At 53.0% G+C, this 26,039-nt stretch overlaps 1 protein-coding gene across 3 annotated transcripts in view; it reads left to right on the top strand.

The window, feature by feature from the left end:
• Scarb1 (scavenger receptor class B member 1) overlaps positions 1-8,171 on the top strand; it is a 64,304-nt gene extending 56,133 nt beyond the window's left edge. Inside the window, exons 10-13 of one of the 3 annotated variants that reach the window (XM_021222709.1) lie at positions 718-769; positions 1,434-1,580; positions 4,308-4,436; positions 7,396-8,171. In XM_021222709.1, coding sequence (XP_021078368.1) covers positions 718-769; positions 1,434-1,580; positions 4,308-4,436 — 328 coding nt within the window. In that variant the 3' untranslated portion in view covers positions 7,396-8,171. Of the gene's footprint in view, positions 1-717; positions 770-1,433; positions 1,581-4,307; positions 4,448-7,395 lie in introns of all 3 variants that reach the window. The other 2 variants (XM_029533717.1, XM_021222710.1) reach the window with 2 other exon arrangements.
• Positions 8,172-26,039: the final 17,868 nt, after the last annotated feature.

The raw sequence follows: 26,039 nt of genomic DNA, 5'->3' as shown, positions 1-26,039 counted from the left end.
TGTTAAGGATGGTTGTGAGCCACCATGTGGTTGCTGGGACTTGAACTCTGCACCTTTGGAAGAGCAGTCGGGTGCTCTTACCCGCTGAGCCATCTCACCAGCCCCCTTATTATTTATTTTTAAAGTTGTATTTATGTATTCTATGTCTGAGTGGTCTGTCTGAATGTACACCTGTGTGCCAGAGGAGGGCATCAGATAACATGACAGATGGTTGTGAGCCACCATGTGGTGGCTGGGAATTGAATCCAGGACCTTTTAACTGATGAGCTATCTCTCTAGCCCCATTTTTAGTTGTGGTGTGTGTGTGTGTGTGTACAGGTACATGCCACAATACACATGTGGAGGTTGGGACAACTTTAAGGAGCCTGTTCCACCTTCTGGGTCCTGGGGATGGAACTCAGGTCTTCAGGCTTAGCAGCAAGCACCGAGTCACCCACTCAGCTGAGCCTTGCCACGCCCCTTAATTAATCTTTTTGCATCAGGGTTTCCTGTAGCCCAGGCTGGCCTCGAACTTGGCTAAGGATAGTCAACTGTACTAAACGTTACAGGCTCCCCTTCATCTTTCTGTCTCATTTATTGTGAAGTGGTTTCGACTGAACGAAGGCCTCGCACATGGCTAACCAGAAGCTCTCCCACTGACACCCCGAACCCCAAACATAGCTCCATTCCGAGGGTCGCATCGCCCTCGGTCACTCACTTTGTGTCCCTTGTTAATAGGCAAACGGGGAAGATCGAGCCAGTAGTTCTGCCCTTGTTGTGGTTCGAACAGGTGAGTCTATGACGGTAGAAGGCAGACTGGGGACTCTATGTTAGCGGAGGCTTTTAGTTCGCTCTGATGCTAATGCTAGGTTAACTTCCGGTACCTAAATTTAGCTATTTGTATGTTTAGCCTGCCGGTATATATGTATGTGTATCACGTGAGTGCCCGGTACCCACAGAAGCCTAGAGCCTAGAGCATCAGGTCTCCTAGAACTGGAATCACAGATGCCTGTGAGCCGTCAAGTCGATGCTGGGAATGAAGCGAGGGTTCTCTTGAAGAGCAGCCAGCGCTCCTAACCACTGAGCCATCTCCAGGTTTTGTTAATGGCCCCTGAGGGGTGAGCGGAGATGGAATTCGGCACCAGGCCACCCTGCCGGCTTCCCGATCTCTCTCGTCGCCCTTCAGGTCCTAAGACCTGATTCTAACCAGCGAAATACATGAATCTTGTACGAGGAGACTTGGGACCAGATCCACCTCCCCTTAGCCAGTGCCTCATTACGTGGGCGTGCCAACAGCAAGGGCGGCTGGGAAACGTAGTTCTCTTTGGACTAACAGCCAAAGCGCCCCTGAGGCTCTCTGTTCTGAGTTGGGGCGGGGCGGGACGGGGCACAGGAGGGTGGGTGCCTCGGAGACGCAGCGTGCAGCCCGTCCTTTCTTGTCCTTTCTTCTGCAGAGCGGGGCAATGGGTGGCAAGCCCCTCAGCACGTTCTACACGCAGCTGGTGCTGATGCCCCAGGTTCTTCACTACGCGCAGTATGTGCTGCTGGGGCTTGGTGGCCTCCTGTTGCTGGTGCCCATCATCTACCAACTGCGCAGCCAGGTAAGTAGGCAGGGGCGGCCGGGTCCGGGACTCCGCTCGGGTTGCAGCCGGCCTCTGTCTCCTGCAGCTAGCTCTCGATCTACCTACCTCCTCTCTCGCATCCTGCAGTAACTTTTCTCTACAAGTCCTGGAAGGCCCAGGACCCTCCCAGGTGGGGACTGAGCTGAGACAGGTACGCAGTCATTTGGTCAGCAAGTGGATGCCACTCGGTGCCGGCTCTGGGAAGTGCCTGCCGAAGGTGGAGATGGGGGTCCAGGGGCTGGGCTGGTTAGAGAAGGTTAAACCAGAGAAGATAGTTTTTCCCAAGGAAAATGCTCTGGGCCCGAGTTGGGGGTGAGATGGAAGTGGGAGGAGCCACGTGTGGTATCATGAACTTACATTTTTCTAAGTCCAGAGAAAAAAGTGAAAGAAACTAGTTATACATTTTGCTTAACCCAAATATATCAGCATATGAGGCTGAAGTTTTACATCAGCCGTAGAGCGCGTGTTTAGCCCGTGCAAGGCCCTGCATTCAGTCCTCAGCGCTGACAGGAAAAAAAATAAATGATCAAAAATAATGAAAAGATTTTTTTTAAAAAGGAAGAAGAAAAGAAAAAAAGGTCTGGAGAGATAGTTCAGTGATTATGAGCACTTAGTGCTTGCAGGGACCCAGGTTCGATTCCCAGCACCTACCTGGTGTTCTGCAACCATTTGTAACCCTAGTTCCAGGTGATCTCAAGGCACACACACAGTTGCACATACTTGCATGGAGAACACTCATACACATAAACTAATACAGGTGTGGTGGCTCATGCCTATAAAATCCCAGCACTCAGGACGGAAGTTGGGGCAGAAAGATCCGGTTCAAAATCATCCCTGACTACATAGAGGGTTTGATCAAGGCCGGCTTAGGATACGTGAAATCTTGTCTCCGAAAATCAATTAAACTTCAAAAAACAATAGTGTGGGGGCTGGAGAGATGGCTCAGCAGTTAAGAGCACTGACTGCTCTTCCAGAGGTCCTGGGTTCAATTCCCAGCAACCACCTGGTGGCTCCCAACCATCTGTAATGGGATCCGATACCCACAGAGCAACAGTGTACTCATATACATAACATAAATAGATAAATAAATCTTAAAAAGCAAGAATAGTGTGGTTCAGACAGGGGTAGGGGTGACTTCCATAAAGAAAGGAACAAAAATGAGTGAGGAATGTAACGTCAGGGCATGCAGCCCCTGAAAGCAGGAAGCAAAGGGGTCATACCTAGAACCTCCGTTCCCTTCTGGCCGCAGGAGCACCCCCTTGCTCATGAGATCTTGGGGTTATGACATTGGTCAAGCCCCCTCGAAGTGCTTTCTGATAGCTATAGTTAAGAAGCAGGGCATTTAGCCGGGCGTGGTGGCACACACCTTTAATCCCAGCACTCGGGAGGCAGAGGCAGGGGGATTTCTGAGTTCGAGGCCAGCCTGGTCTACAGAGTGAGTTCCAGGACAGCCAAGGCTACACAGAGAAACCCTGTCTCGAAAAACCAAAAAANGAAGAAGAAGAAGAAGAAGAAGAAGAAGAAGAAGAAGAAGAAGAAGAAGAAGAAGAAGAAGAAGAAGAAGAAGAAGAAGAAGAAGAAGAAGAAGAAGCAGGGCATTTGAGGGCAGGACTGTGGTTCAAGAGGGTTGCTGTCTGCAAGCAGGGGAGCCGCCACCAGCCAGCCACCTTTGAACACCTGTAGAAGAGCCACTCACAGGGTCCCACCCGAGATGTCCTGGGGCCACAGGCCAGGCTTTCTGTGCGTGCTTGGTTGGGGGGATCTTCCCACCTGCTCTCCTGCAGTCAGCCAGCTGGCTGGCTTGCTTTAAGGCTTGCCTGCCTGCCTGCCTGCTTGCTTGCTTGCTTGCTTGCGTGCCTGCTTGCTTGCTTGCTTGCCTGCCTGCTTCCTTGCTTGCTTGAGGAAGGACGGATCCCTCTGGAGTCCCCAGCACCCGGCTTCCCTTTCCGAACACAGGCCCTCAAGTCTCTTGTCACCTCCGAGGGGCGTCTGGTCGCCTCTGGCTATGTTGACTGTATAGCTGTGAGGATCTGGTGGACACCACAGTCTGGGCTTCCGGGCTGGTGGGCCGCTTCCCTCCTGCTGCCCAGTGAGAGCTGAGCCAGGTTTTCCCAGTCAACCATTGAGGGAGGGACCCCCAAAATAGAAGGCGTCTTGCTGGGGTCTGGGAGCAAGGATGCTTGCCCTGAAGGTTTCATCAGAGAGAGGCCAAAGAAGCAAGCCACGCCCTACCAGCCGTGTCCTGGCAAAGCTAGGCCTCACCTGTGTGCGCCTGCCCTTAATCATCTGGGGGTGGGAGGGTTAAATGCTTGCTGGTAAACAACATACTCAGTCGTACGCCATTCATAAATGAAGAGTACGGTGATGTTTCCCTCAGACTGAAAAGCACCGTGGAGTTGCAGAAGAGGTTAAGAGAGAGATGATACCCAGTAAGCTCCAGGTCCTAGGTTCAAATCCAGCCCCACCAAACCAGACCACAGAAACCCAAACACTCAGCAGGCCCGCCCCCGCTGTGGCCACCTCCGCCACTCTCTTCCTGTCGGTGACTTTCTGCTTGCCGGTCTTCCAGGGCGCTTCGCCCACGGTGCAGGATAGAAGAAAACTCTGCAATCCCGCTGTCTTCTGTCCCTTTGCTTCTGGGGGGGGGCACCCAGCGTCACCCCAGGGACGCGGCATGCCATATAAACTAGCTTGGTTGTCTTCCAGGAGAAATGCTTTTTATTTTGGAGTGGTAGTAAAAAGGGCTCCCAGGATAAGGAGGCCATTCAGGCCTACTCTGAGTCTCTGATGTCACCAGCTGCCAAGGGCACGGTGCTGCAAGAAGCCAAGCTGTAGGTGCGTACCAGGTAACCCCCACCTTCACCCTACCTACTCATAGCCAGTAGACCTACCGTCTCTACCTATAGCATCTTCCAGGATGTCATCCATATGGATGTCACCCTCCTGCCTTCTCAACTTGCCTCGGTTTCTTGGATCCTTTCAGTCATTGACCCTCATTTACAAGGTCCTGTTAGAAGGTGACAGTTAGGCCAGTTGCTTCTCAGTGTCCCATTCCCTGCAGATTGCTAAATACAGGTCCCTGGGCATCCAGGAAAGCCAAGAGACTCTTATAGCCCAAAAGGTTTGAAAAAAATATATATTTTTTTTACTTCAAGGGGTGTAAAAAGACACACTAACCCCAGTTCAGAATAGAGAGACTGAAAATGAAGTTTAAACATCGGTTAAACACCAGCTGCATTCTCAGGCCGGGGCCTAGGATAGGATTTCATAGTCAAGCACACAGGGTGTGTGACAGACTGCTCAATACCGTCTGAATTTAGGTCGTGTGTCCGCCCTGTGCTTTGCTGGGATGGGTGGTCCAGTTGGTGAGCCACCGAGTCAGGTATAGCTGGCGTCCTGGTTTACTTAGTAACCACCTCTCAAGGATCCAGGACGGTACTTATCCGAGATCTCCAGGTCCTGTAGGGATCAGGGCTCAGGAGAGAGGCTGAGCCCTATAGGGCGTGTCCCAGCCTGGGAAGAAGGGACAGGAAGAGCTCTGGTCCCTGCAATTTGGGGTTAGCAGAGGTGAGCGGGTGTCTCAATAGAAGCTGCAATTTTAGCATGTGAGCAAGCTTGGGTGTGAGCACTTTCTTGGAGGGAGTGGGGGTGGGGCAGGGGCAGGGCTTGGGTGGGGTGGCCACAGCTTGGCTCCTGGAGGCCAGCTGGTCACTTCCAGCCATGTCAGCTGTTTGAGAAGCAAATAAAAGCAGAACTCTGGTGGCTGTGTGATTGTCCTGGTGGGCTCCACCTCCCTGGAGGAGGAAGGAGGACAAGGCCCAGAAGGGGGAGCTCTGCAGCTCCGTGGGTCCCCATACGTCCCTGGAGCTGAGGAAGGGTCCTGCCAGGAAGAGGTGGGGAGATGGTCAGTGGCCACCAGTCATGGTGGTGTTTGGGTATCGCCAGACGGCAGGTAAGGCATTCCTGAGTAGGAGCTAGGGGACAAATGGAGGCTCCAAGCAGAGGCTCCGTAGTCCCTTTAGCCCAGATGGAGCCCATAGGTACACAGCCATAGCCCTGTCCAGACCCTAATAGAATGAACGAGATTGGGTACCTGTTTCCCAGCTTGGTCTAATCCTCATTTGGCTCCAAGGTTCCCCTGGGTGTCCCCTGGCCATGTGTCCTCTGCGGATCAGCTATAGCACGTGGGTCCTTGCATAGGGACCTTACCCTCTCCCTGACCCCCCTCCCCACTGCCTGGCCAGTGAAATTCGGTGAGGCCATGCACCTGGGTGTGGGGGTGGCCCCTAGAGGCTGCTGCTATAGAAGGGAAACAGAGCTGTCGCTAGACCAAAGGGTCCCTCTGGGTGGATGGGCGGTTCTGTAAGGCAAGGGGATGGGGGGTCGGCGGGCAGGGTTGGCAGTCCGGTTAGGTGCTGTGAACACAGTAGCGTTTAGGGAAATGCTCTAGATCTGCTTCTCTTTGGTCCGTCTCTCATTCTAAATTCTCCTCTGTCAGACACAGTACTGGGAGGAGCCAGGACAGAGGAGGGGAAATCTGCCTGCCCGCCCTTCCCACCCCCTCCCCCCCCCCCCCCCCGGCTGCCCTGCCTGCCCAGGGCCTTGTGGCTTTGTTGTGTGTGTTTTCATGGGAGAGACCAAGCTACAGAGTCAACTCTCCTTTTATTCTCTGGCAACAAGGGCATTCTGGGCCGCTCACATTGGCTTTGAACTTGTGGCGATCCTCCTGCCTCAGTCTTGCAATCTCGCGAGTGCAGAGATTCCAAGCGTGCGCCGCTACTGTACCTCGTGTCCCCCTCCCCCCTTTTACTTCTGTTTTGGGGTTTTTTATTTGTTTTTGGTTTTTTTGTTTTATTTTGTTTTTGTTTTGTTTTTGTTTGTTTGTTTGTTTGTTTGTTTCCGAGACAGGGTTTCTCTGTGTAGCCCTGGCTGTCCTGGAACTCACTCTGTAGACCAGGCTGGCCTCAAACTCTGTAGACCAGGCTGGCCTCAAACTCTGCCTCCCGAGTGCTGGGATTAAAGGCATGCGCCACCACTGTCCGGTTTTACTTCTGTTTTTTGGTCTGTCCGTTTTTCTGTCTCTCCGTGTGTGGCAGGGATTGAAGTCAGGGCCTTTTGCTCAGTGTGGTCCATCTCTGAGCTTCACCCCAGCAATGCTGGGGTGCTGGGTCGCGGCGGGGGGGGGGGGGGAGAGGGGACTGGCTTTGATCCAAAGAGAAGATGCCTCCCTGCAGTTTCCTTCCCTGCCACTAGGGGGTGCGGGATGGGGGTTGCAGGGCAGGGGTGCCCAGTAGTTGGGAAGACTTCAAGTCGGAGTCTCTCGACTAACCGAGCCATCTTTTCCTGTCCTGTACCCTTTGCCCAACATCCTACTGTCCCTAAGGTCCAGAGGCCACCATTAAAGCAGTCTGATGAGAGAGTGTTTCTTACCTCTATGAACAAGAGCCAGTTTTAACAGCTGTCCCTGACCTGTCAGGTGACAGCATTTTAAACATGCCCTCCTGTGGGCAGACGTTTAATCTACCCCCTCCGGACTCTTCCCCCCTCACTGTAACAGGCCAGTCTCTCTGGCCTCAGTTTCCCCATCCCCAAAGGGAGAGGTTGGAACCGAGAGATCTACATGACCGAGGAGTCCCCGTGTCTATAGAGTGGCATCTCTGGGCTCGTGGTGGACAGAGCTGGATGGGTCAGGAAGTGCTTTCCGTGCTGGTGGGATGTGGGGTGGGACTAGGGGAGGTAGGCAGGGCAAGGCTAGGTGACAGGCTCGTGACTCGGCTTCCTTTTTTCTCCACAGGGTCCCGAAGACACTATGAGCCCCCCAAACCTGATAGCTTGGTCAGACCAGCCACCCAGTCCCTACACCCCGCTTCTTGAGGACTCTCTCAGCGGACAGCCCGCCAGTGCCATGGCCTGAGCCCCCAGATGTCACACCTGTCCGCACGGCACACGGGTGCCCACGCACGTGCAAAATAACTCAGGGACCAGGGACAGACCCGCTGCCGAGTGAGCCTGTAGAGCCACAGGCACGCTCTTCCAAGTGGCCTGTGAGACAGGCTGTGGGAACTCTCGCTGCCATCAACCCCTCCTGTAGGAGCTGGTCCCGCCCAGGCTCCTGACTTCCCTCAGAAAGTCTTCCTGTCTTTCTCCATCAGTCTGAAAGCCTTAGTTCCCACAGAGGACGGATCTGTCACTCCTAGGGGCTGAGCATACATCCGCCTCTGGTGCCAAGGCCGGGCACGCAGCTCCAGGCCCTGACCAGTTTGCACACACACTCTGGAGCTGTACCTGGCGCTTTTTCTATAGTCTCTGCTATGTCACCTGAACACTGAATTGACCACTGTAAGTGGCAGAGGTGGCAGGCCCCTCAGGGTCCTTACTTTTCAGGCATGGGGTCAAAGCTAGAGGTGTGGGCCGTCTAACCGCAGCATCTAGTGTACCTCACTGGAGGGTATAGGGAGGCCCAGCATCCCACAACTGACCCCTTTTTTCTACTGGAAGAGAAATTTTATCATCTTTTGAAAAAAAAAAAAAGTCATGACTGAGGCAATAAACCTTTTCACAGATTCAACACTGGCTTCTGTGACTGTTTTCTGGGCAGGCTGGGTCTCCAGGATCCGGGCCACATCAGTAGGTGTTCCCATGGCTGCCAGGGAGTCTCCTGGTGTGAGGCCAGCACCAGCCACTAGCCATGTTTCCACCTCAAGTCTAAATATGGTACGTGGCTTGGATGTACCAGGACAGGCTAGCTCTGTCCTTTCTCTCCCGTGGAACCTTCTGGGCCTTCCAGCAGTCAGTAGCCAAGGTCAGAACACCCTTGCTACCCCAAGTGACAAACCTGCAGCGCCTGGGGAAGGACTGGAAGGGAGGGTCTAAGTTTTGCCCCAAGTTCAAGCAGGGGTTCTACCTGGCGTCCCTGTTTGAGAGTAAAACCATGTTTTGCCCTTAAGTGACCCGCTAGGAACTGGGCAAGAGATTTTCACCGTGAACATTGAAAACTACATAGACAGCCAGGCGTGGTGGCGCACGCCTTTAATCCCAGCACTTGGGAGGCAGAGGCAGGGGGATTTCTGAGTTCGAGGCCAGCCTGGTCTACAGAGTGAGTTCCAGGACAGCCAGGGATACACAGAGAAACCCTGATTCAAAAAACAAACAAACAAAAAACCAACCCCCCCCCAAAAAAACCCTACATAAACACTCAGTGGTTGCAATGGTCTGCACCCCTCCCTTTCTTAGAAAAGAATTATTGTGTGTGGGCCCATGGCAAGGCATAGGTCAGAGGGGGAGCTCTAAGAGTTGGTACTTTTCTTACCATGTGGGTCCCGGGGATCGAACTCAGGTCCCCACGTTTGGCAGCAAGTTCCTCTACCCGTTGAGTCATCTCACTGGCCCTGCACTTCCTCTTCCTGCCCTGGAACCATTGAAAGTTTCCTACCTCATACTATTTGCTGCATTATAATTGTAAGACATAAACGTCTATATGAGGCAAACACTTTTAGTTTGGGGGGGTGTTTTGTTTTGTTTTGTTGTTTTTCGAGACAGGGTTTCTCTGTGTAGCTCTGGCTGTCCTGGACCTCACTCTGTAGACCAGGCTGGCCTCGAACTCACAGATCCACCTGTTTCTGCCTCCTTAAGTGCTGGGATTAAAGGCGTGCACCACTAGGCTCGGGTTATTTCTAGGACTTGGAATTACCAGCCTTTCTGGGCTACCCAGGTTGGTCATAAACTTCTGGGCTCAAAGAATCCCCTGGCCTTAGCCTTCTGCGTGGCTGGGACCAGAGACATGCACCTCTCTGCCTGGGTTCCTTGTGACTTTCCTCATCTGGTGCCCCGTGCTTGCTTCTACTGCACCACAGACAGAGGACAGGGGGACTCAGAGGCAGACATTCCTGCTCCGGAGTCTGGAGGCTCAAGAGGGTTGGTTGGGGCAGGCTGGCTGGGGTTCTTGGGACATTCCTCCCCTGCCCTGCAGACTCCTGTGCCTTACTTGGCTTTTATGGGTGTGTGGAAACTCAACCCTGGCCCGGGGCCTCCCTCCTCTGGAATCATTTCTTAGTGTTACCGGCAAACAGAGCCCCATGGGGTCGGATCCGGTCTTCTTTCACTGGGTATGGGACTAAACACACTCTAACACCCTAACAACGTCACCACCTGCTGGGCATGGTGGTGCACACCTCTAATCCCAGCACTCGGGAGGCAGAGGCAGGCGGATTTCTGAGTTCGAGGCCAGCCTGGTCTACAGAGTGAGTTCCAGGACAGCCAGGGCTACACAGAGAAACCCTGTCTCGGAAAAAAAACAAACAAACACCCCATTCCACTCTTGTCACTAGGTCCCATGCAACTTCATCAGCCTGTCATGTTTTGCTGACAGCAGACACTGTCACAGCTGGCCTTTTCTGCCACACATATCTTTTTTTTTAATATTTATTTATTATATGTAAGTACAATGTAGCTGTCTTCAGACACCAGAAGAGGGCATCAGATATTACAGATGGTTGTGAGTCACCATGAGGTTGCTGGGATTTGAACTCAGGACCTTCAGAAGAGCAGTCAGTGCTCTTAACCGCTGAGCCATCTCTCCAGCCCCTGCCACACGTGTTTTACTGTTTCCCTGCACACAGAATCGGCACATCCATGCGCGTCCGTGAGTTTGAATGCATGGTCCTATCTGAGCACCCGCTGCTCGAGTGTGTACACAGAACAGGGACTGGAGCTGGGGCTCAGTAGGCAGACTGTTCACCTCCTGTGCAAGGAGCTTTGGGTCGGATCCCCAGCATCTAACGAATGGGGGTGGGGGGAGGAGAGTGTGAGGGAGAGGCAGGAAGATCAGAAGTTCAAGGTCATCTTGTGCTACACAGTGAGTTCAAGACCAGCCTGGGGCTACATAAGACCTGGATGAAGAAGGAGAAGGAGGAGGAAGAGGGAGGAGGAGGAGGGAGAGGAGGAAGAGGAGGAGGAGGAGGAGGCTGATTTGGTAGCAAAAACCTTTAATCCCACCACTCAGAAGGCAGAGGATCTCTGTGAGTTTGAGGCCAACCTGGTTTATACAGTAAGGTACAGGCCAGCTAGGACTATGTAGTGGGATTCTGTGGAAGGAGGAGGAGGAGGAGGAGGAGGAGGAGGCAGCAAAGTAGCCAGGTGGTGGTGGTGATATTCTAGTCCCAGTCTTGGGAGGCAGGCAGATGGATCTCTTGAGTTCAAGGCCAACCTGACCTACAGAGTTCCAGGATGGCCAGGGTTGCACAGAGAAGCCCTGTCTCAGAAACAAAACCACAGGGGCTGGCAAGATGGCTCAGCGGTTAAGAGCACTGACTGAGTTCAAATCCCAGCAACCACATGGTGGCTCACAACCCTCCGGAATGAGGTCTGACGCCCTCTTCTGGTGGGTCTGAAGACAGCGACAGTGTACATATTTATAATAATAAAATCTTTGGGCCGGAGCAAGCAGAGGTCCTAAATTCAATTCCCAGCTGCCACCTGTACAGCTACAGTGTACTCATATACATAAAATAAATAAATATACAAAACAACAAGAAGCTAAACTTGGGGTTCAGGTTCCACTTCCCCAGCGCCACCTCCCCCCTTTATCTACACACTGGCCTTCCTCTCAGCGTGTAACCTTTGGCAGCCCACAAGCTTTGTCTGTTCCAAATATTCTCAGAAAGAAGCAGGCAGCGGGGAGCCTGTCCAGTTGGCTGCGGGGGGTGGGGGGGGTGGGGGCTCCTCCCCTGCCGAGCAGCGTGCCGGCGACCAGATGGCTGCCACTGGCTGTCAGCTGTCAGTTATCCGGGATATTTTTACCCTGTGGGCTGACACGCCCACTGATCTCTCTCCACATTTATAGTAACCAGCTTGCAAAAGCTGGTTGCCCAATCTGCAGCCTTCTGGGAACCAGTGTGGGAAGGTTCCCCGATGGGTGTGTGTGTGTGTGTGTGTGTGTGTGTGTGTGTGTGTGTGTGTGTGTATGTGTGGAAGAGAGGTCTGTGGAGGCCCCAAAGCCCCAAAAGTCTAGACCTAGGAAACAGCTGCTTACAGCGCCCCCTGCTGGATCTTGGGGAAGGATCCACTTTGGTTTGGTTTGGTCTGCCTCTGTGTGTGTGTGTGTGTGTGTGTGTGTGTGTGTGTGTGTGTCTGTGTGTCTGTGTGTCTGTCTGTGTGTCTGTGTGTCTGTCTGTCTGTCTGTCTGGTCAGTGAGCTCCAGAGATCCTCTTCTTCGCCCTCCCTCTCCTTCTCTCCAGTGCTGGGATTACAAGCACAAATTATGCTTGGCTTTCTTATGGTATTAGGTCCTTCTGCCCATTTTCCTGTTATTAACTGAGCTATCTCTCCAGCCCCTCCTTTTATGTTTTTTTTGGGGTTTTTTTTGTTGTTGGTGTTTGTTTTGTTTTGTTTTTGAGACAGGATTCTTCTGTGTAGTCCTGGCCATCTTGGAACTCACACTGTAGACCAGGCTGGCCTTGATGTCAGAGATGTGCCTCCAGAGTGCTGGGATTAAAGGCATATGCCCACATCTGGCTTCAAGAATTAAATTATCAAAGAGGAAGCCATGTGTCTGTGAGATTCTGGACTTGTCTGGCCAGCGATCTTCCATGAAACCCATGTGACACATGGCCTTTAGACCTGCAGGCCCTTCAGTGTCTGGTCGCTCCTAGTTCTTGGAGGATGGTCTCTGTACCTTGTCACCACCTTCTATGTTGCCAGTGGAGGGTGTATTACCTCTGGTCATCTCCGGCCTCACCCAGGCCTCACTTTCATCAGCCCCTATTTCGTGGCTCTACCCTAGCTTCCTCTGTGAAGTTCCACCCCCCCCCCACCGTGATGGTAAATTATAACTGTCAACTTGACACAGCTTGAAATCACTCAAGAAGAAAGGCTGAGGGAGAGAATCCCTTAGAGAGAGATTACACATGGGGGCCCATGTGTGGGTATTTGCCTTGATCGTTGTTAATTGAAGTGGAAAGAGTCTTCCTCAATGTGGGCGGCACCATTCCCTAGGCCTCCCTCACTGTGGGTGGCACCATTCCCTAGGCCGGGTCCTGACCTGTGTAAGAGTGAAGAGAACTAGCTAATCATGAGCAAGCAGGCAGCGTGGGTGTGTCCGTTTCCTCTCTGCTCCTGACTGTGGATGAGATGTGACTCACTGCCTGAGTTCCTGTCAGGAATGGTGACCTCAAACTGTAAGTGAGACGTCCCTTGTTTCTCCTTGGTGCTGTCGTCACAGCGATAGAAATGACACTAGGACCCTCCCCCCTGATAACTGCTCACTCAAGCTTCCCTCCTCAACACCCCTGGAGTGCTTTTGTACCCCAGTCAATGCCAGGTTGCTTTGGAATAGTTGAGATCCTAATTCTGGTTGCTGGAGCATACACACACACACACACACACACCAGGTGTGATGGAAACTCTGGTCTGTGACCCAGAACCATGTCCATCTTCTCAGGAAATATCTGCCCAATGCCTAATGCATGCTTGGCACCAGGGTCCTGGGGTGGGGTGCAGTGGAGGCGCCCAACACCTTTCCTCTCAGATGGCTTTGCCATCCCGCTGCTTCCTGCAAGGGCCATGGCCGAGTCACAGACCTTAGCAACCCCCACCCATTTAAGACAGTACACCGAGAGAGGCAGAGACAGGGGTTTCAGGAATTCAAGGAATAAAGGAGCTATATAGCAAGGTAGAGGCCCCGGGCTACACGAGACTCTTGTCAGACAAGCCAAAACGAAGCCGGAGGATTATAAGTTCTAGGACAGCCTGGGCTGAAGGTGAAGCCCTACCTCAGGGAAAAAAAAAAAAAAAAAAAAAAAAAAGCAATGTGCAAAAGCCAGAGTCTCTGCAGGGGGCGGAGCAGCCAAGGAGGTGGGTGGAACACCTCTGTACTCATGTTCACACTGCTGTCCTGCTTGATCTGTCCCTGGAGCGTCTGACAGGCCGTTCCTGGCTCTCACATGCAGCCGGGGCCTTCTGTTCTTCCCATAACTACCCAGGAGTCTTTCTGAGCTATCATCTGCCACAGCTTGTCCTGTAAGCACGTCCTTTAAGCTTTTCCCAACTCTGAAGACAACGCCCTCAATCTTCATCCTGTGCCTACAGGACCGACTTCTGGGCAATTCCAGGATTGACCACTAGAGGGCAGGTTGCACACGTAGGATGCCGAGTGGTGCCTGTAAGGGCTGGCTACTGTCCCGCTATTCTTGGGATGTGTCAAATCCGGCTTTAACCGTCCACAGGCTGGTTTGGGAAAAGCTAGCCCTTGAGCAATTTTATTTTGTGAGTGTTCTAGAGAGCCTCTCCCATGCCCGAAAAATGTCTTTGTTAAGCTTTAGCATTTGAAAAGGTCTTAACACTAAGAGGCTTACTAAGGAGCCCCTAAGCTAAAACCCAGGGCTCATGATTAGGACTCTGAACCATGAACAACAGCCATCTGTGTTGCTAACCTCTGTCCCACTTGCTGGGCTGCCTTGGAGCAATTCCCTACGTCTCTGAACTTGCCTTGCCATTGCCAGCTCATGGAAGGGAGCGGAGATTAAATTACTGTCACGCGAAAACTCTGGCAGCCTCTGTGAAGCCAGAACAGGAGATGCACGGTGGTGTAGAACTCAACAAGGTGAGGCAGGACAATCATGAAATTGAGGCCAACCTGGATTACATAGCCATTACTTATTTGCAAAATAAATTAGAAATAAAAATGGGTGTGTGTGCAATCTCTCCAGAGATGGGACTACAATAAAAACGCTTGGATGCCCAGCTCCCGGAAAGCAATGATTAGGCACCTGCTGTATGCAGAGCACTTTCCACCCTGAGAAGGTGTTTAGGTTCTCTCATTCAGCAAGTGACCGGGTGGCCACCATGTGCCCAGTGCTCTTCTGTGTGTTGGGATCGTGTTGGGCTGGGTTCCCTAGAAGGAGAATGTGAGGCAGAGGCTGGTGGCTAAGGGACGTCCCCGGGTAGAGGGAATGGGCCCAGTAGCCAAGGGCAGTTGTGCAGTAAAAGCTGACTGGGAACAGAGTGGCTTGAAGCAGCTGCAGTACAGAGAACGGCCACCAGGGGTCGCTGTGGTTCCAGTCACGAGAGCGCCTGGGAGCAGACAGCACCCGCAGCTGCTCCAGGCTTCGGTGGCGGTTTTGAGACCAAGGAACATCTATTTTTTGAGGCTCTGGACATGTTAAGAGTGAAAAACAGACAAACGAACAAAAAAATGTAACAAACCCGGACTGCATAAGACATGTGGTGGAATATGTTTGTATTTAAAAGGCTATCTATCCCCACTTTTCCTCTCTGACCCTTCTCTCTCCCCTCTCCCCTCTTCCCTCCCCTCACTCTCTCCACGTGTTCCCGCCGGCCTCTTCCCTCCCCCTCCTTTCTCAACCCCCCTTCACATGCCCCTCTTCCCATACCCCCAAATAAACTCTATATTATAATTTTTTTTTAAGTCTTTTTTTTTTTTTTTTTTTCTGAGACAGGGTTTCTCTGTGTAGCCCTGGAACTCACTCTGTAGACCAGGCTGGGCTCGAACTCAGAAACCGGCTTGCCTCTGCCTCCTGAGTGCTGGGATTAAAGGCGTGCGCCACCACGCCTGGCTTTTTTTTTTTTTTTTTTTTTTTTTTTTTTTTAAAGGCTATCTCCAGCTCCCATACACCGAGTGTGTCGTGGTGTCAAGTCATGGGACTTGCAGACAATGTCGGACTTGCAGACAATGTCTATGAAAATAGCGACAGGAAGCCAGGTCCTGGGTTGGGGCGTTCATATGCATCTCCAAAGTGGCTCACGTTGAACAGCTGTCCTTGGGATAATTATGAAACGGTTACTGGGAATCTATGTAAGGAAATATGAAATGGCATGGCAGATCCTGGGGGCTGGAATAACAGCTCAGAAGTTAAAACAACTTTGGTGGGTTTGTTTTTTTTTTTAAGATTTACTTATTTATTATATGTAAGTACACTGTAGCTGTCTTCAGACACTCTAGAAGAGGGAGTCACATCTCATTACAGATGGTTGTGAGCCACCATGTGGTTGCTGGGATTTGAACCCAGGACCTTTGGAAGAGCAGTCGGGTGCTCTTAGCCCCTGAGCCATCTCTCCAGCCCAACTTTGGTGTTCTTGCAGAAGGCTGCAGTTCAGTTCCCAGTACACATATGGGCTCACAACCGCCTGTCACTGCAGATCCAGGGTGATCTGGCGCCCTCTCCTGGCCTCTGTGGGTATTGCATCCATGTGTGCACACATTCACATACAGAGAGACAGACACATACGCATGCACATCATTTTAAAAATAAAATCAAAACGGCAGGTTCCGGCCACTACCTACCCAGCGAAGACCAAAGCTGGGCTCTGGCTTCTACATCCCTGAGATGTTGTCATTACTTGGATATTTGCTGTGTACTAGGCAAATGGTACCACACTGACCATTCTTGTGTTCGGTATTTGTGACCTGAGAAAGTGATGATGTCATCATTTCCCCCTCGTTTTTACAATGAGGAAACTGAGACACAGAGAGAGATGACATCATAGCCACGACCTCCTAGTTGATAGGGAAAGAGGTTTGCCCCTCAGCGGCTAGGCCAGCTCATGTGTGCTGCCCACTGTTCCTCTCTGGGCAGTACCCAAGGATTGCCCACTGTGCTGGTGACCCCAGAAAAAAACATCTCAACCCCAGGTCAGGAAGCGTGACCAGTGCCAAGGTTGGGGACCTCGGGAGGCCTGGGGAAGAAGGGAGGTCACGGGCTCAGGCCCCAAACTGCATCTATCTAGAACAGGGGTTCTGAACCTTCCTAACGCTGTGACCCTTTGATACAGTTCCTTATGTTACGGCGACCCCCAGCCACAAAACTATTTTTGGTGATACTTCATAACTGTAATTGTGCTGCTGTTATGAATCACAATGGAAATATTTTCAGAGATAACGGTTTGCCAAAGGGGTCTCAACCCACAGGTTGAGAACCTCAGATCTAGAAGGAGCCCCCATTTACCTGGCCAGCCTGCTTTGGTGAGAGCCCCAGTTCAGGCTTGTCCCCAGACAGGTGACACCCGCTGGGTGAAGCGGGAAAAGCCATGCGTCTAAAAATAGTGCCTGTCTCTCAGAGCCTGTCTGTCACAGGTCAGCGTGAAGCAGCAAGGGGGGTGGGAAGGGGGTCTCTGGAATTTGGGGGTTAGGTACACAGGTTCAGGGTTGGCAGCGAGCTGGCCTGGAGAGCTGAGGTAGCGGGGCCACACGTGGCACCGTCCTGGAGCCCGGTTTACGCCATGCCATTCCAGTCTGTGCTTTTGCAGGAAACATCTCCTATGTAGGAAGCAGAAGGAGCTTTGCCATGTAGCCGCTATACCCATTTCTCTCATCTGCTCCCTTAGGACATGGGTCTCGACCCCAATCTGCCCCCTTCCACCACCACCACCCTGCTTACACCCTACCCTTACCCCTGCCCCGAGACCACATCACCCACCAGAGACGGATAGGAAAGGTTTAGTGTGGAGAAAGACTTGTAAGCAGATAGACACAGCAGTGTCCCCTCTGGTCTCCCTCTGTGGCTATGGCTACCATCTGCCCTCTGATGGGCCACAGGAATGTCTTCTGTTGGAGGGGCAGGGACTCCGTCACCGGCCTCACTGACCCAGCTTGGTATGGCTCTTGGCCCTGTGGTCTCAAGACTGTGGGCAGCAGCTGTTTGGGGGCAGGACATGGTTTCCTCATGACATCAGCTTTGGCAAGGGAGCAGACAGGGTTGGGAGGCCAGCCCTGTGGCGGCAGGCTGGATGCATTGTAGCTCCCTGGGCAAGACTCTATGACCATACCGTGCCCACGTATAATTCACAGGAAAGCCACTTCCTGCCCAACCCGCTCCAAGGTCCAGATGAGGGTGGGCGAGGGGGATTTTGGATGGACATTTCGCTCATGGCAATTGGGAATGGTTTTCAGATGTATCGTGGAATGTGGTGCAAACCCAGGCAAACTTTCCTGCGATTCCACAAATCACCGGCAGATGGCGCGATTGGCCACACGACAGGATTCAGGCATCCTGGATTGCTCAGTGGCAGAATTTGAACCTGGGACTGAAGTAGAGCCTCTCAAGCCAAAGGCTTACACACTGCAGGTAGTTTACAGCAGGCAGATGGGAAAGGCCTGCCTGGCCCAGACGCTGGCCAGAGAGGGTAGCTGCAAGAAGCAAATGGGGTTCTGGGTAATGGTACCTCCTTCCTACCAGACTGTGATTATCTACTATTCAGAGAGGCATGTTGGTCTCTCTGAGTTCAGGCCTGGGCTAAGATCCGTCACAGAATTAATTTCCTGGAAGAAAAAAAAAAAAAATCAATGTCTGTCCCTGGTGCCAGACATTAAAGTCCTCAGGATTGGCGGTGGCGGGCTGTTTTGACAGGGATGAGAATGGAGACACCCAAGAGACTGGCTGGAAGCTCAGTCAAGATGCCTCATTTCCTGACACCCGCGTCGCTGAGCACACTGTCATTGAGTCAGGACACGCCGCCACCCGCCCCTGCAGCCATTCATCCCTCCCCACCCCCAGCCTCCCACACTTCATTTGCGAGCCCCTCGGTGTGCGCGGCGCGGCTCGGCTCGGCTCGCGGCGGCTGCGGCAGAGCAGAAACCCCAAATGATCTATTTATGGGGCCCGTCCTTCCGTGTTGCTTGCATATTGTAATTAAGAGATAATGTCAGTGGAATAGAACGTTGTCACCCAGTAACGGCCTCCCGCCGCCTCGGAAATGTCACGGCAAAGTCACAGATATATCAAGCGTAAAACTGACGTTTGTTTTCAGAGCAGGGAACGCGGATCCTGGGACAGCGACACAGCTGCGGCTTCATTTCTGTCTTGGGGAGTGATGAATGCGGGTGGATGGTCGGGCCCGCAGGAGGAGGGGGTCTTGTCTGTGGCGGAGACCGACTGGGGCTGTGTGCCTCCCTTGACAGGTGGAGGATAAGGCTGCCCTCTGGGTCCCATAATCTGCTGTAGCCACCAAGGTGGCCCGGGTGCCCTGGTTTCCCGGCTGGGCAGTTGTGTTTTCTGCAGCCCAAGCCGGCTGCCAGCTGGCCGGGTCCCCCTTCCTGTCACCGTGTTGTCTCTGGAGAGCTGAGCTGCTGCTGGGGTGGCTTGTCCTTGGACAACCTCAGTTTCCCAGTCACCCCCCCCAGAGCCACAAGGGCCTTGGGAGGAGGACAGCAGGGACTTTGTGACTGGGGTATCTACACTGTAGAGTGGCCTGGTGGGACCACTCCCCTGACTGGTGGTGTAGCTGACATAGCCCAGCCCCCAACACATCTTTTTTTAAAAAGACTTATTTATTATTATATTTATTATAATTTATAATTATTTATTACTATAAATAAGTACACTGTTGCTGTCTTCAGACACTCCAGAAGAGGGCATCAGATCTCATTACAGAGGGTTGTGAGCCACCATGTGGTTGCTGGGATTTGAACTCAGGACCTTTGGAAGAGCAGTCAGTGCTCTTAACCGCTGAGCCATCTCTCTAGCCCTCCCCATTGTCCACATCCTTGCACATCACCCTGCTAGCTCTGTTCCCACAGTCCCTGCCAGTCAGAACTTCAACCCATCCCCTTTTTTCTTGGGATATCCGTCCATTTTCCCCTTACACCCCCTCCAGGCTGGCCTCCCTGATTTTACTGTGACCGCTCCTCTTAAGCACCCATGCAAAGTCTCTCCAAAAGACTCAAGCCTGAGTTCTCCTACCCCCAAACCTCTGTCCTAATCACTTGCCATAGCCGTCGTGACTCCCCCACCCCTTCCCCTCCCCCCCCTTTTTTTTACACTGCTGGGTATCAAACCCAGGGCCTTGTGCATGCTAGGTGAACACTCTGCTCGTGAAGGACCCATGGGGACCAGGCTGGTGGCAGACCACAGCACAGAGTGATTGCTTCCTGGAATCAATGGAAGGAACGGCGGACAATGACAACTGTCCGGTCTGTGTCTGTCACTGACTGGCAAGCGGCGCCATAGAACAAGTTGCCTCAGATCCCAGTGACTGAGCTATATTTAGCTCCTGCTTCTGCAGGCCAGCGAGGGAGGTTGGGAATGCCCAGAGGGTTCTCTATGTCAGAGGGGATCAAGCATACATCCTCGGGGTGCTCTGAGGCCAGATGCACTTTATTAAAGGGGGACTGAGCATTTACCAGCCTGGGGGCTTTCAACGGTCATGAGCCTGATATATACCAGGCTAGGGGTGGTCAGCTCCGTAGTACGAGCAGACATAAACTGTGAGCATTAAGTGGCTCCTGCCACTGAGTCTCCCGTCTAGGACTTGCCAAGCAGCTGGCCTGGGCCCTGCCATGGGTACTGGACAGAGCATGCAGTATACGGAGCAGCCATGTTCCCATGAGGTCACATTTGAGCAAGGAGGACCACCTTATGGTGTAGTCTAGGTGTGCCGCATGCAGACCCAGTGGCTACATTCTTGCCACTGGTCAGGTATTGACTGAGTCAACATAAGTGGTCACAGGGTTTGGGGGTGGCTCAGCAGTGGCGGCCTGCTGTAGATGCAACTCTTCATCTGCAACATGGTGAGCTTCCCACCCCATTATTTAGGGGTACAGTCTGGATACAGGAGCAGTGAGTGCCTTGTTTGTGTGGTCCTTAAGAGACCCTGTATAGTCTTCACCTGTGTCACACAGTATGCAACATACACACCACGGCCTCATGCACATACCCTTGGGGGATGAGGGGCAAGTGACAAAGCCAGACTGGCCAGAGAGAGATGATGATGATGATGGTGGTGATGGTGATGATGATGGTGGTGATGATGATGGTGATGACAGATGGTTTGGGGCCACTATGTATGGGGCTCTTTTGTTATGCAGCACTTTGAGGGAGTAGCTGACTGATACAACCTGTGGCTTGGTAAATGCTCTCAGTGGTCCCATTTTACAGCGAAGAGATCTGTGGCCTAAATCCATGAGAAAGGTGACCAAATGCCCTCAGGTGGAACCCAGCCACATTGACAGGGCTCTGACCCAGGCAAGGCCCCATGCCTACCCCATGGCTGGATGCAGGGTGCCACCATCTCACACCCATACACTAAAAGTGGAAGAGAGAAGCCATCCAGCCTTGTTTTAGGGGTGCTGAAACAATGCTATGTTCATCTGCCCAGCCCCTAAGGGACCTCATATAGTCTCCACCTGCATCACAGTGCACAGGACACACACTCCGGCCTCAGCACTGGTCTGAGGGAGGAGAAGCTGGTAGAGACTGGGGGGTGGCGTGGGGAGGGGGGAGAAGGGAACTGTCACCAGCAGTAGACCTCAGCCCAAGGCACACCACAGAAGCTCTGTAATCCTCTACAAAGTCCCCCAGCCATGCAGAGCTCCCGGCCTCCCACGCTCACTCCACGGCTTGGAGAAGATCATATGTGATTTATTCCTGGTGCCGGCGGCGCCGTGAGGTACTCTGCCGGAACAATGAGTTACGAGGCCATTTATCTTGTTGGCAGCTTCTGATAAAATGGGCAGTCTGGACAGACGGGGCCGTTAACGCACGCGGCAGCCGAGCTGATCATTTAGAGAGCTGGAGACCTTGAAACTGACTTTGATTGAAGGGGTTTGCGAGCCAGGAGCTTGCAGGCTTGGCTTGAGGGGAGACCCCCACCTATTGTGTGGAGGGGGAATGTGGTGTCACATTGTGTGACTCTAGCTGTCCCCGCAGACTTTCTGAGTGTGACTTCCTACATGCTAGGTCTCTAGCCTTGCATCCCAGCAGCGCCGGTGTATTAGTCAGCGCTGGTGGGGAAAGGCTGCCGTAACAAAGAGTTCCACAGTTAATGGCTAGAGAGCCGCAAGGTCACGGTTTACTTGAGTTCCCGGTGTGCTACGGTCACCTGAAACCACCTTGAGGCGCTTGGTGCAGTCCAGATTCAGCCACACCCGTGGGAAGTGGAGCCTGACGACTTGAAAGCTCAGCCTAGAGGAGGGGTTAGAGTCTGGCTCCTTGTCTTTTAAGGTGTGTGACCCGGGTCAATCTCCAGACCTCCCTGTGTGTTATCTTCCCCATCTATAAGAATCTGGGGTGCCGGGCATGGTGGCGCACGCCTTTAATCCCAGCACTCGGGAAGCAGAGGCAGGCGGATCTCTGAGTTCGAGGGCAGCCTGGTCTACAAAGTGAGCTCCAGGACAGCCAGGGCTATACAGAGAAACCCTGTCTCGAAAAACCAAGGAAAAAAAAAAAAGAAAGAAAGAAAAGAAAAAAGAAAAAAGAAAAGAATCTGGGGTGAAGGGCCAGAGCAAGCTGTGGTGGGCATGGAGCAAGTGCTAAGCTCTTTTAGAGTTGGATCTTGGCCTCCTTTTGCTGAGCAGAGTTGGTCCCCCTGTTCTGTCCCCAGAAGGAGGTAGAGATCCTGTACCCAGATTACAGGACACACCCTGGGATTAAAGGCGTGCCCCACCGCTGCCGCGCATTTTCCTTGGTTTAACACGACTGATCTCTCCTCAGGGGTAGAGGCATGACCCCTCGCTGCTGCCTTGTTCTCAGGCTGTGTTAAGTGCATAGCGTCACACTGAGTGTGTTCAGAGCCCCTCGGAGGGCTGAGGGAATCCCAGGGTCAGAGTCACGCAGGGCCCACGAGCACCGCTAACACATCCCCAGGGGGCGCTGCCGCCCATCTGGGGACGCTAACTGCATCACGGAGCTGTGTGTTCTCTGCCTCTGTCTCTAGCAGGGTTCTCTGTGCGGGTGTCCTCCAAAGTCCCAAGGTTTCGCTCTGGGCCACTGAGGTTCCACCAGAGACAACATTGCCGCCAGGGATTGCTGGGGACACCAGAGCCGGACAGGGTAGTGTCGCAAGGAAGAATGATCCAACCCTATAAGATGGTGGTCTCTAGAGAAAGACGGCCATGCAGTAGACGAGAGCCCGAAGTCGAAACAGCCGCAAGTCCTGCTCCTGCAGGATGAATGGTGTTACCAGCCGAGCTCTGAATGGCTGGGTGCCGCCCTCAGAGCACAACGGCGGCTACTGAATGGGTAAACTCTACCACCGTGCGAAGTGAAGGGTGCAAACCCCATGTTGCGCAAGCCAGGTGATGTGTGAACTAGTCCTGTGTGAGGCTCCGTGGGGACAGAGGAGGACTGGTGGCTGCCATGGATGGGGGGGAGGGGGCGGCAGGGAGCCACTGGCTTCTCTTTGAGGGTGACTTCAAAATCACATTTGCAGGAAAATGCATGCAGGTCAGGCTGAGTTTTGGGTGGTGCTCCTCCTCCTCCTCCTCCTCCTCCTCCTCTTCCTCCTTCTCCTCCTCTCTTCCCTCCCCTCTCTCTGAAGTACCCCTGCAATGCTGTGGTTCCCACTACCCTCAAGTCGAGGGAGGGCACCAAGGCTCAGGGAGGTAAATGGCTGGCCTGGCTCACATGGGTTAAATGGCTGCCCTGTGTCCCTTTTCCCTCTGGGTCCCAGGCAGGTGTCTCCAGAAACTCAGCAGCTGCTTCCAGCCCAGCCCTGGGTAGGCGGAGTCGGCGGATTTAGGAAAGGAAATCCTTGCTTCTGAAATATCCACGGACAAGAGCCCTTCTAGAGACTCCTAGAGAAGCCCTTAAGAGACTTCTAGAACTTTCCAGAAAATTCTGCTGAACTGCTCTGACAGACCTCGTAAACTGGCTGGCAGGCCTATGTAATTGATACTCACAGACATCTGTCTCCTTGGCCATCCAGAACTCTCCACCACCCTGGTTCTCCTTTGGACTTGGTGTCCAGCCTCTCTAGACACATGCACAAAACGAGGACCGCACATCCAGCAGCCCTTCCCTGGTGTCAGCTGGACACACAGGCCCATTCCAAATCCCAGCTTTATTTAGAATGGTCATACTGTGTGTCTACAGGGCAGTCACTTGACCTCTCTGGGCCCCTGATGCCTCATACAATAAAGCTGGCTATCAAGGCCTTAGGTATACATGCAGACCACAAACCTGAGCCTGGCTTGCGTTTCTTTCTCACTGACAGCACCAATCACAGACCCGTGTCCTCTAGAGTGGAGGACAATTCGGCTTCAGCCAAATCCTTGGTTCGTTCCTACACATCAGGGGTCCACATCAAATATCCCAGGGACACTGTTGGTCACAGGGTTTCCTGAGATGTCTGGGATCAGAACCATAGAACCGATTGCCGGTCCAGCGGCCTCGGGGACAGATTCTAGGTCTCCCCACCCCCCAGCATGGCATGTGAGTCTCCAGACCTTTCACCCAGCCCCTTCTCTATCCCTGGGGTGTGGCCGTGCCCGACCTGTGCCAGTGTGGGCCGGGGGAAGTCCTAGTAGGTGGCTGTCAGCTGGCAAACCAACAGTTGCCAAGAGAGAGCCCATCTCTCCCGAGCTGCCTCCCAGCCAGGGCTAATCCATTCATCTGGCTTTGTCACATCCCTCCATCTGCTGGGGAGAAGCGTCAAGCCAGGCATGAAGAGCCCAGAGCCTGGGGCTTCTTATCCAGCTGTACACCCAGCATCTTCCCCAGCGCCTGGCACGCAGCAAGGCTCGACGCCAGGGGCTGTGACTGTCAATGACTCACATGTGCCTGGAGACCTTCAGCAGTGTGATACTGAGCCAGACAGGACTCCTGACAAAGTGCTCACTGACTGTCAGGCTCTGTGTCAGACTCCTCCCACTGCAGTTACCCCCCCCCCCCCGTCCTGCGTCTACATCCGGTCCTCTCTCTCTCTCTCTCCTCTCCTCACAGATGGCACTCAACCATATCTTGAGTTTTGTTGTTTTTTGTTTGTTTGTTTGCTAGACAGAGATCTAATGTTTCTAAGACGACATCCCTATATCTGCATCCTGTGTCTTTGACAGGTTCAGTGGCTGGGACAAAGAACCCCCTGGTTAAAGCAAACACAAGTTTATTTCCCTATGACACGGGATTCCCACGGGGGCAGCTAGACCAGGGACAGTGGCAGATCTGTCCCACTGTTATCTGGGGACCTGGGTGCCTCTATGTGACGCTTCTGTCATCTCTGGGATGAAGCCATTTCCCCCATAGAGTAGAAGCAACCTGAGATGGGGGAGATGAGGGCCCAGGGTTGGTTGGTGGAGAAGGTTGCACCCAGCAGGGGGTAGAGACAGGTCTGTCTGGGTCTGGGTGTCACCAGTGTCCCCCACCCCACCCTGATGGCCAGCACAGCTGGGATCCCAAGGAACTGGGACTGATCCCAGGTTGGATCCACAAAGCAAGAAAGATTGCCACACCCCAGGGATAGAGAAGGGCCGATGCATGAGACACTTCTTTATTGACTGAAAGGCGTCCCCAGCCCTCCACACAATTTTCCTGAGCACCTACTGTGTGCTGGAACTCTATTAGTTCCAGTCTCATCAGTGGCTCAGTCCAAGTCTGATGGGGCAAATGGTGGTATCATTCTTTCTGGTTGTGTGTGTGTGTGTGTGTGTGTGTGTGTGTCTGTGTGTGTGTATGTGTCTGTGTGTGTGTGTGTCTGTGTGTGTGTGTGTCTGTGTGTGTGTGTGTGTCTGTGTGTATGTGTGTGTCTAAGGTGGAGCCCATGGCTTTGTGCTTACCAGGCCAGCACTGTGCCACTAAGCTAGCCATGTCTCTAAGCACATGGTGCCCCGGGCTCCTGTGGTGTGGGGCTCCTCTCGCCAACTCCTATCTCTAAGTCTTTGCTGGTCAGGTGTTTCTCATGTTCTCTCGGGCCAGCCAACTGGGGCGGGTGACTTTCATTCTCACCTAGCCTAGGCCAAGGAATGCCACTGGCCTGTAGCTCTTGGTCGTTCTGAAAAACAGCAGATTGGGTTTCACCTCCTGGGGAGGGGACAGGAGCCCAGTCACCCATTTACAATGGCCACTCTATCCATCTGAGCAAATGAGGGCGGGGCAGGCAGAGCTGCAGGTCATGGTGTCCCTGGCACAGCCGGGAGCTGGCCTGGTCTGACCTGCCTTTCTCTTACTGTGGCCCTGCCTCCCTAGGGTCTGGGAGTTCCTTTCCCAAGGGATCACTCTAAAGTATCCTGGAGCCTCTTGGTTCACAGAACTATGCCCTCCACTGAAAGCTGGGATCTTGAAAAGAGTCAGCCACCCATCCGGATGCCTACCAACTTACTCTCACCCATCTACCCACCCCATCCACCCATCTGCCTATCCACCCATCCATCCACCTACTCATCCATTTACCTATTCATCTATCTATCCATCACCCATCCATCCATCTATCCATCCACCTATCCATCTATCCATCCATCCACCCACCCACCCATCCATCTATCCATCCATCCATCCATCCATCCATCCGTCCGTCTGTCCGTCCGTCCATCCATCCATTTATCCATCCATCCATCCATCTATCCATCCATCCGTCCGTCCGTCCATCCATCCATCCATCTATCCATCCGTCCATCCGTCCATCCATCCATCCATCTATCCATCCATCCATCCATCCATCCATCCATCTATCCATCCATCTACTTTTTCTTCCCTCCTTCCTTCCCTCCACCTTCCT

The sequence above is a fragment of the Mus pahari genome, chromosome 23 (assembly GCF_900095145.1).
Source record: "Mus pahari chromosome 23, PAHARI_EIJ_v1.1, whole genome shotgun sequence".
In the NCBI taxonomy this organism is placed as follows: domain Eukaryota; kingdom Metazoa; phylum Chordata; class Mammalia; order Rodentia; family Muridae; genus Mus; species Mus pahari.
Note: the sequence above shows the minus strand (reverse complement) of the source record. Positions and strands in the feature narration are given on the sequence as shown.